General features: G+C 46.2%; 1 protein-coding gene and 1 long non-coding RNA gene across 3 annotated transcripts in view; one reads left to right on the top strand and one right to left on the bottom strand.

Annotated features, from left to right (window-relative positions):
* LOC111257035 overlaps positions 1-3,239 on the bottom strand; it is a 4,714-nt gene extending 1,475 nt beyond the window's left edge. The window contains exons 1-2 of the long non-coding RNA XR_002677443.1: positions 3,021-3,239; positions 2,131-2,213 (exon numbers count right to left, since the gene is read on the bottom strand). This is a non-coding gene — a long non-coding RNA (uncharacterized LOC111257035). The remainder of the gene's footprint in view (positions 1-2,130; positions 2,214-3,020) is intronic.
* A 2,272-nt stretch (positions 3,240-5,511) lies between these two features.
* Positions 5,512-10,578, top strand: LOC101775669 (receptor-like cytosolic serine/threonine-protein kinase RBK1). 2 transcript variants are annotated; one of them, XM_004965577.4, is made up of 9 exons: positions 5,512-5,996; positions 6,198-6,254; positions 7,015-7,707; positions 8,154-8,408; positions 9,048-9,202; positions 9,291-9,370; positions 9,471-9,606; positions 9,804-9,953; positions 10,027-10,578. In XM_004965577.4, the coding sequence occupies exons 1-9, from the start codon at positions 5,981-5,983 to the stop codon at positions 10,186-10,188; spliced, it is 1,704 nt and encodes a 567-aa protein (XP_004965634.1). In that variant the 5' UTR covers positions 5,512-5,980; the 3' UTR covers positions 10,189-10,578. The 2 variants fall into 2 exon arrangements, with proteins under 2 accessions (XP_004965634.1, XP_004965633.1); XM_004965576.4 differs by having other exon boundaries at positions 6,195-6,254.
* The last annotated feature ends 12 nt before the right edge of the window (positions 10,579-10,590 follow it).

Raw genomic sequence — 10,590 nt, 5'->3', positions numbered from 1 at the left:
CCCCTGATCACCGGTCACTGCTCTCCAATCGCTGATTGTGTACTGGTGATCCTTCCCTCCACCCCCAGTAGCCCGCGTCCTCAGACCCACAGCTTTGTATTGACATGAAGATTATTATGACAAAAGCTGATCAAGTTGAAGCACTTGACCTGCTTTATTATTTTGCAGGTATTTACAAAGGGAAAGCCACAAGTGTCCATTACATCTTTGTCTATCATATCTCTTTGTGAGATACATGGCTCTTCTCATGCCTGATTACCTAAACCAAAATGAACATCCTCTCCGTGGGGGGGGGGGGGGGGAACGGTTAGGCCCAGCCGCCCAGCACGAGCACGCGAGATTTTTTTTTTCTTTGAAAGAAAAATCTTCGCGGGGGAAGTCAATTCCTTCACCTCCATCCTCGTCGATTTTCGGAAGGCCTGAGAAAATGATCTCATGTTTTGTGTAAATTCCTGTGTTACGTTCCAGGACACATGTTGAGTAACAGTAATACAGTATCTGCCTATGGAGTCGTTCACCTGCTCAATCTTCTCTCTCGCGCGCAGCGCTTTAGGTGGCCTGCCGCCTGCAGCTCCTCACAAAACAAGGCAGGGGCGTCACTGTTTGTTCCTCCGCTGCAGTGCCACTCACTCGCCGCGCGCCGTGCTCCATCCAACCCCGTGAAGTCAGCTTGCCCGCGACTGGCACCACTCCAACCAGTCCATCGAGCACGTAGCAACAACAGCACGGTGACCTCAACTCCCCGAGCGAAGACAGCACGCTAGTAGAAATTTTAAAATGCTACGCACGTCAGGTCAAAGTCTGGGCGTCCAAGCAGTGGAGCACGGGAGCGTGACGGGAACCTACCGAACCATTATCCACTGCCGAAAAGTCTAGCCCAACGGCTGCTCGGCTCCAGTGCGTGCTCGGCGGCGTTTGACCGGCGGCCTCGTCGCCCGACGGTGACAGCCACTCCACTTGGATATCCATCGTGGCCGGCGGCGAGCCACTTTTTCTTTCCTCCCTTTGGTGATCCGTCTCATGCATGGGTTTGCCATTCCTCTAGTGTACAGTACTGGCGCCGTCGGCCGTCGCCAGCAGACAGACGGGGGACCCAGAGCTCGTTCAAGGGCTTTATGGCGCCGTCCAACCTGACAGCGCGTCCGAAGAGATGCATGTTGGCGTCGGGCTATTGCTTCTTCTCGCGTACGGGTCCCGCCACGGCTACCGTACGCACCGCAACACGCGTGTGCCGAGCTGGCGCCGTATTTATCCGCCGTTCGCACACGGTGTTCGGGAATTGAATGGCATGACAACACGACAGGCGCGGGCGGCACAGGTGAGTGACCTGAGAATGGCACGCGGGCGGATTCGCGAGACGGCGAGAGGATGGGATGGACGACGCAGGTGGAGTGGGAGATTCTTGCCAGTTCGGTTGGTTGGGTTCGGCCGGGCTGACGAGCGATGGAGTGAGTGTGCAGTGTGCTCTCTCGCAAGTCGCAACGGGATGAACGGGAGAGGGTTGGGTGCACCTGCTGCTCCCGTCTTTTCCCGAAGGGGCGACATGTTTGGAGTACGAGGGTCGTCGTCGCGTGCCACGCAGCTGCACCACGCGCGCTTGCAGCGCTCCAAAGCAAATCCCGGATCACGCCTCAGAGTTTCCGAGTTCAGGCAATGGCACGGTTGCCGTTGTTGCCTAATCCATCATCCCTCTTGCCTCAGTGCAGCACTGCTGCGTCACTCGCACGGGGACAGTGGCGCACTTCCGAATCAAATTTAGTGTCGTCTCCTGTCGCGTTCGCTGCGCACGTGGCACCTTAAACAAGCCGCGGCAGCACTGGTGGGCGGTGGCGTCGCGCCGTCGCCTAGCTCCGTGTCCGCGAGTGCTTCCGCGCCGGGTTCCGACGAAGCCCGGCCGGTCCTTTTCAGCTACACCGACGCTACACCGGGCGGGGAAATGATGAATAGTGGAGGAACATGCAGTTGTACAGCATAGCAGAAGTAGATGCACTTCACTGTCACCACGGGAAGACTTACCCCAACGGTTGGAGTCAACCAATAACTTAAAGCAATAAAAAATAGCATAAGAGACAAATTGTTCAATGATCTAACTCTTAGCGCATAGCTCAAAATATAAATGGACACACGTACCAGCCCCACATAGTCTTGGAATATGTGCATAAGACTTGATCAAGGGATAGCTCTTCTCTCTCCTTTCTTTCTCCCTCTTCCACCTAGACAACATATTGTATTTTAATCATATGAGCTAGCAGACATGATACCATTGGAGGAGGCCTAATGACATAACACTACTGCTAAGGGCACGTACACTGTTCAGATGGCTGCTGTCTAATATGTATCTGCCATGTCACACAAAGATAACAACACAGATGACGACTTGTACAGCTACAAATTAATAGCTCTTGAATAGACCCATAGATCATGGTGATCAAACATAAACTTGATCAACATATGCTATTTTGTGGCCTGTTTGATAGAATGCACTGTAAATTCAAATAAGTCGTGAAATTATAAATTATATCAATAGATACATACATTGGTCCAACAAATAAACATTTAGGCTCATTTCACGCCTATGTAATGCAGATAGGACAATTGTATAGGACAAGCAAGCGCCAATACACAAAGTATGTGAAACTAAGCTACTCTGCTACTGTCAACTCCATAATACGGTGATGTATAGAAGTGTCACTAGAAACATCAGAGGAAACAAGATAGTACTGTCAGGAATTCTCCCTCAAAAAGTGTCGCACCCATTCCCATCTCATACGTGCTTGAAATCTAGCACTTAAACAAAATACTACAATATAGTGAAGAAAGACTTCTGATATTTGAATGGACAGCTACAGCCTAAACTGCAGCTTCGAGTAGCAGGACCTATTCTCGCTCAGATCTGTAAAAATACTTGCAGAACAAATACCAGCACCTGAAAACTCGTATCTAGCTTCCGTTTTCTCGCTGTGGCTCTCTCGCTCAGATCTGTAAAACAAGCAACTAAAAAAGAGAGGAATCATGCTTACCATTGATGCATATCTATCAAATTGGTGAAGAATCCACATTCGCTGCAGCATTTGACGGCACTATTGGAGAGGAAAGGCCAGCGGACGCCTGGACGCTGGTCTTGGTGGGAGGAACAACGGGCACAGTTACCGAGTTTCTTAGTTTTGATATTGTCAAGTGAAATTGTGCACTGGATTTCTCTCGCGGAACCCTCGCATCCCAGCCACGTAAATACGTGCGGTCCGCGACTGCTGTCAAGAGTGTCGAGATCGAATTTTCGCATGAGCAACGGCACGCGAGCAGGGAGGCTAGGCATTCGTGGCCAGCGATTCAAACTTGGAAACCAGGGCACTCACTGGCTGACCAACGGCGCGGTAATAAATGAGGTGTGCTGTGGCAATTGGGGGAAGTGAAGAAGCGAAGTGAATGGATCCGCGAGCTTAACGTTGGCGCCCTGCGCAGGGCAGGGATGAATGGATGATTCTTCTGCTCTGATCGCGTATCCTATGTGGATACGGATTGATGCCGCTCTGGGTTGGGGCTCGGACACACGCCGTCGTCCTTGCGGCGCAGGATACGCGCGCGGCTTCGTGTCTGGTGATCTCTCCAACGTGTCGTTGGGGATGGGCGATGGGAGTGAATGCGGCCGGCCGTTCCAAACTTCCAATTTCCATGTGCTTTGGGGTGCGGGGATTTGGACTTCTCCATAGACAATCAGCAGGAGCCCATACAGCACTAGCGCTGGCCACTTGGCCGCTGCGTGTCCGTGCGTGAACCTTTGAGGTTGACACTTTGAGAATGGGAAAACTGGGTGGTTCCTCGATAACAAGCCCCGTTTGGATACCCTACTAAAGAGTTTAACACCACCTTAGCACCTGTTGAGAGTTTACTACTAAATAGTTTTTAGCACCTGTTGCATCGGATGTTTATATACTAATTAGGAGTATTAAATATAGATTAATTACAAAACTAATTATACAGATGGAGTCTAATTCACGAGACGAATCTATTAAGCTTAATTAATCCATCGTTAGCAAATGGTTACTGCAATTAGTTTTATAATTAATTCATGTTTAGACCTCCTAATTAGCATCCGAACATCCAATGTGACACTGCTAAAGTTTATTCCCCGTGTTTTTCACCATGGAAGTAGCATCTTTTTCTAAAATTGTGACTAGATTAAAATGGCGTGTACTTACTATAATATCATGTAATGGTGTAATTGTATAATTGAGTACCATCGGATGTACATTGACGTGTAGATTCGTTTGCACAACATTTTTATTCAACATTGAAGAATTCTTCTAAAGCTAGAACATTTTTTCCATTGAAATGGATTTTTCTTTCATGAACAGACCATCCGCAAACTCAACTAGAGAAGCACTACTTTTGTTTATTGGAACACTTCCCTTTTTGTCTTGAGCGCAATATCATGGTGAAACATTTTTAGTTGACCGAATTGTTTTTTTTTTTGGATCGGTAGCGGAACATCCACCAAATTTGACGGACAAGTACGCAACAAATTATGGTACATGCAATTTTTTCTTCAATCTGTATTTAAGATGTTCCTATATATGTTTATAGAAGATTTTGCAACAAATTTTGTGGCTAGGTTCATGTTGAGGACAATGTTGACACAAAATGGCTTTCTTGCGGTCACCAAATTGAAGAAAAGGTGTATTATTTGTTGGAGTTCAGTTTATCCTCAGCTACAAGAGCGCCTAGTTTTGAGGATAAACCAGTTTGTGTTGTGGGAATATGTTTTCAGCATCATATACTACTCATTCAGAATTCATTTATCCTCAGCTAGTCGGCTTGTCCTTGAGCTTTAATAAGTGCCGATGTGGCATTACTACTTATCTTTTCGGGAAAAAAGGAAGGCAGCCTTTTCAACCCAACCTTAAATGCCGCAACATTTTGAAGCAAAGCATGATCCATAAAATTTGTAGACCAGACATGCCTTCTGGTACCACAGCAAGGCCACCGCATTCTACACTGCTCATTTCAATGCATGTGCCCCAACGCTTATTAGCTCTAGCCTTCTTTTAGGAGGTGGTACCATTAGCACTCGCAAATAGCCAATACTCCAAGCCCCTATTTGCAAAAGAGGAGGAGAAAATCCAAAAGAAAGGGCTGCAGTTGGAAAGGGAAGATAAATAACCCGCCAACTACTGTCTACTGTATCCAACATGGATATATCCCCATTCCTAATTGCACAAAGGCAGGCATCAACATCTAATCTTTCACCTTGAAGAGTATATTTTTTTCCCCAGTCCAACACGCTCCAAGATTTACTGAGAGGAGCAGGCACAAGGCACAAGAGCACAAAGGACATATCAAAATCCGAGCTTTTTCCACCACCAACTCTCAAATCTCCCCCATTCTCTTCTTCTCCACAAGAACCCATTCCATCACAAGGTTTTGCAAATATTTCTCTCTCTCCTCTTGCCTCGTGTAGTAGGTCCACTGCAGGTCTAGAGAGGTCACTACAAAAGGTTGTGGGACTACCACCAGACATCAGTGCCCATTGCCCAGTCCCTCTCTCTCCTCTTCCTCTCTCTCTCTCTCTCTAGACCTGCTGCCTATATGTTCTCTTCTTTTGAGAGAAGGGAGGAATAGCCGCAAGCCTGCAGCGCAAAGCAAAGCACAGCAGCACAGCAAGCTGCGGACCTGCGGTTTTCAAAAGAACCCGCCACCTCTCTGGGCTCGCCGCACCGTCCCCTCAATCCCCTCCCTCTCTCTCACCACGTATTAATTTCGTTGCGCCTGCCCCCATCCTCCATTTTTCTTGGGTGCCGTGCGAGCTCCAAGTACCCCTGTCTCCCTCCCATCTCGCTTGCGCGCTCGTTTCCGGCTCAAGTTGGTATAGTGTTGTTGTTTCAATGCGAGACGGCGCCGGGAGGAGCTGTCCTCGACGAGCTTGATTGCCCTTGAAAGCGAAGTTGTTGGTGCCGGGAGGAAGGAGGAGGAGGAGGTTAATATGGCTACCACGGAAGGTATTCTTCGTCTCTCTCCCATCCTCTCTCCCTCTCTCTGGGAGATTCTGCAGCGCCGATAAAAAGCTTGCTCCTTTTTATTCTCTTTCTCTCTCTATATACATTCGTCTGTCGATTTCGGTGTGGGGGAGGGAACGAAATTGCGAGAAGTGTCGCCGGCGATGGTGAAACTGATGGAGTTTTTCTTGCGTGGACCAGCAGAGGCAGGGGAGGACGAGCGGCTGCTCAAGGATCTTCCCGGTTCTTCAGATAAGGAAGGTGAGCTGCGCTCCATCCTTGATGGCCTTTCTTTCCCCCATTTCTGTGGCTTGCAAGCTCTACTGAATCTCTTCTTTCTCGATTTTACCTTTTTGTTTTATTGTATGGAAATGTTTATTTATGTTGGGTTTGCTCCAAGAAGCAAATCAGCAGTTTCTCGTTTTAATGCTGGATTTGATTTATGGGTTCTTGGAGTTTGATGACGCAACTTTCAAGTTTGAACAGTTATTTTGATTTTTTTTTTCGGAAGAGAGTTGGTTGGTGTCAGGTTTGAGATTCTGGTCTAATTCGAAACAGTAAAATACATACCAGGGCGTGCGGTCTCTCGTTTCCATGGAGGACTCGTAGATGGTCAAATTCTGCCGAATTTCCAACTCTACCAAAGCCTCTGAAATGGACACTTTTGCTGTTATTTGTGCGCCTCCTTCACGTTTCAGAGCCTGTGGCTGTGGTAGAGAGGAACAAAACATCAGTTTTGGAAGGAGGCAAAGGGGTGGTGCGGATGTCAATTTTTGGGGTACTTCATATATGTTTTCTGTTGAAGGGGGGAAAAAACTTCTGCAATCGAACGCCTCACGTACTCGCATCTGGCAGCACGTGCCTTTCATGGCAAGCCAGACAATCTGTCTATCATTGTGTTTTTGTTTCTTGCTGTGACTTGCTTTGCACTTTGTCCCGTTCTTGATTGTAGTTAGGTAGCTGATTTTTTCATAAATGCAAAATCAGTGTCATGGCGTACTCACAAACTTGTTTGTTATAGCCCATACCTCTGCAGGAGAGGATCAAGAGAACACTAAGAGAGACTCCGAAGGAACAACCACGGAGGAATGTGGTAGCGGTGGGTCCGTAATCAAAGCCACCGTATCGAGTGAAGATCAGAATGATAGGCATGGCAATGACAGCAACATCCAGTGTGCTGAATCTGATGGTGCTTGTAAACCAATGCCAGAAATGGACTCCAAGAGCATCAACGGTGAGTGCCCCGATGAAGTGCCTGAAATTGGATCCAAGAGCAGTAATGATGACAACTGTGGGAGCTCTGAAGAAATGCCCAGAATTGGAACCAAGAGCAGTAGCGACGACAACAGTGAGTGTGCTGATCGGAGCTCTCCCCGTGCCGTGCTAGATATCTCAGTGTCTGGTAGTGTGGACTCTGATGACAGCGCCTCGGTGGAGCAGTCAGCAGAATCAAACCATAATGTGCAGTGGAGGAACCTGATCAGCGGGCTAATACTTAGAAGAAAGAAGTCCATGGGTAGAGCAGTGACATTCCCTCAGAGATCCAAGAGCAGAGGGCTTAGAGGGTATCTGGAGAGAATGCGGAGTGGTAAGAACCAAATGGACTGCAGTGCCATTGCTCCTGAGATCCTTCCTGAGATTGGGAAGTGGAGACCATCATGGCGAAGCTTTGACTACGAAGAGCTTTGTACTGCAACTGACAGATTTAGTTCAGGTAACATGCAGTCATGCACACTTACTTCATTGTTGCTGTGAGTGATTTAATGATTAGGTTCTGCTACTATCATTGCAAAACTCGTGAGGTGGGATGTACCTTTTACAGTTGCAATGCTATGATTTCACTGAGAAATGATATTACGTGAGGGTCTGAGGTCCTAATCATGAATGGTTCTTTAGGTTAATGATGATGACCTATTACTGTCCTTTTAGCATGCACATGCTCTTTAGCTGGAAAAGTTTAAGATCACCTGTTAATCTAAGCTAGCTTTTTCATCATGACAATTGACAATACAGTATGGAAATGTAATTCCTTGAGCTCTGTTTCTTATTTCCATCTTTTAAGGTGATAACTTCAATTTTTAAATACAGTTTTTGGCTGGAATTTATCATCTTAGCTGCCCTGAGTATCAACTGAGTTTGTTTTATGCCTGACTTTACTAGAAAAATTGATCGGCAAGGGAGGGCATGCTGAGGTATACAAAGGACAGCTTGCTGATGGACAATTTGTGGCAGTGAAGAGATTAACAAAAGGCGGTAACAAAGAGGACCGAGTTAGCGACTTCTTATCTGAGCTTGGAATAATAGCCCATGTTAACCACCCAAACGCAGCACAGCTCTTGGGGTTCAGTGTGGAAGGGGGCTTGCACTTGGTTTTGCAGTTCTCACCTCATGGAAGCCTGGCTTCTGTTCTGCATGGTATATTCCTATCTAAGAGTAACACTTTTGTTAGCTAATGAATGAAATAGCTAAGAGATTTTATGTGATATGGGGGCACATTTTATGCAAACATTTTTAAAAGGCGAGGTACACTTCACATTAAGAATTTTATGAGAGCAGATCTTTAACTTTTATGCCAGTACAGCATAATCGTTCAAATAATATCTGAAAGGGTCTCTAGCTGAATTGGTTAGATGGCCTCAGTAGCACTCCTCAGGTCCTGGGTTTGACTCCCCGTGGGAGCGAATTTCAGGCTGAGGCTAAAAAAATCCCCTCGTCTGTCACCATAACCAAAGCACAGGTCAAGGCCCGGCCCAGGTCATAGCTGTGGTTGGTTTGGGCCCTCCTAGGTTTTCTCGGCCTGCGTGAGAAGGTCTTCTCCTTAGTAAAAAACCCAGGGGCTGTCTTACCCCCCGCAGGTCGAGTTTTTAGAAGTTCATGTTTCCATTTATGCATGCTGTTTTATATATCTTACACTCACTTTCTTAAGTCCCCTACATTTCAAGCATGGTCTGAGATCTCAAGCATCTCACCTTTTTAATATAAAAAAGTCCATTGTCTGTTAGACTGTACTGAGATGCCCTTAGTCTAGCGCTAAAATGGACTTTAGCTGATCAGGTACAAAGGAACCCCTGAAGTGGAAAGTCAGGTTCAACATTGCACTTGGAATTGCTGAAGGATTGCTGTACCTACATGAAGGATGCCATCGCCGCATAATTCACAGAGACATCAAGGCTTCTAATATCCTTTTAACTGAAGACTACCAACCTCAGGTACGTTTCTACTGCTAGATTACACTATCACGTTCCTTATAAAACCTAGGGATGTCAAGAGTTACAGTTTTGCTCTTTTCTTTTGCAGATATCAGATTTTGGGCTTGCCAAGTGGCTTCCTGACCAATTGACTCATCTTGTTGTATATCCCATTGAAGGCACATTCGGGTGAGCCTCTTTGGCTCTTGATCATGCTTTCTTATTATCCAGAAGACTGAAAATAGTGTTGTAACTGTTGTTTCAACTTTGATTTTGTGCTGTCTTTTAGGTATATGGCCCCAGAATACTTCATGCATGGGATCATAAATGAGAAGACAGATGTGTTTGCATATGGAGTTCTACTTCTTGAGCTAGTTACAGGGCGGAAAGCAGTGGATTCCTCCAGACAGAGCCTAGTGATATGGGTACACATTTAGCAAACTACTACCATATACTTTATATATTGAAACCAGTTCATCAAATTTCATTCTTTGACATTGTCAAAAAAATAAATAGATAATTTAGGAGTTCGGATAGAATGAAATGAACAGAAAACATGAAGTAGCATAATTACATGCTTCTGAACCCCATGGAATTCACAAATTGTTCATTGTCTGTGAAGGCAAAACCGTTGCTTGATGCAAACAACATCAAAGAGCTGGTGGATCCTTCCCTCGGCAACGAATATGACCCTGAAGAGATGGTGTACATCCTAGCAGTGGCATCCTTGTGCATTCACCACAGCTCAACCTCACGGCCTAGTATGAAATCGGTGAGTGAGTGGATCTTTATCTGCCAACTGAAGTGCAAAATGAGTAAATTGACCCCTGATTTGTTGCCTGCAGGTGGTCTGTTTCTTGAAGGGAGACCGGGAGTCACTTGAGCTGGTCAGAAGGCCTAAAATCGTAAAGCCCCTGATGTTTGACTCATGTGATTCAGAAGATTACACACGCTCAAGCTACCTCAACGATCTCAACCGGCACAAGCAACTTGCCTTGGAGCAGTGAACTTTGAATTGAGTTTGGACAGATTCACCGTAATTTTGTACATCATTCACTATCTAGCTACACTGTGATCCTCCCGCTTTCCACGTAGGTTTTTAAGATTGTATGGATTGATGTGAGGGATCAGTTATCATTCACTCCTTGGTTGCTGATCTATGCTGTAATTTTGCCCAGAGTTTTAGCCATATTGCAGCCCTGTGATCTTTATCACCAGGATCGTAATGTCAGGTGATGCAGCCACTAGCGACCAGTGTGCTACTATTCCTGAAATGATGATCGGAAGAATCCTTGTGCTCTGATCATTTGCAGGATTTCTCATATGTAAGTGTAACGTTTCCTGGTATTAACCATCACGAGTCATGCAGAATTGCGTGTTTCTAGTTTCAGAGCTTACATATGACTCAA

Source organism: Setaria italica, chromosome IV (genome assembly GCF_000263155.2).
Source record: "Setaria italica strain Yugu1 chromosome IV, Setaria_italica_v2.0, whole genome shotgun sequence".
NCBI classification, from domain to species: Eukaryota; Viridiplantae; Streptophyta; class Magnoliopsida; order Poales; family Poaceae; genus Setaria; species Setaria italica.
Note: the sequence above shows the minus strand (reverse complement) of the source record. Positions and strands in the feature narration are given on the sequence as shown.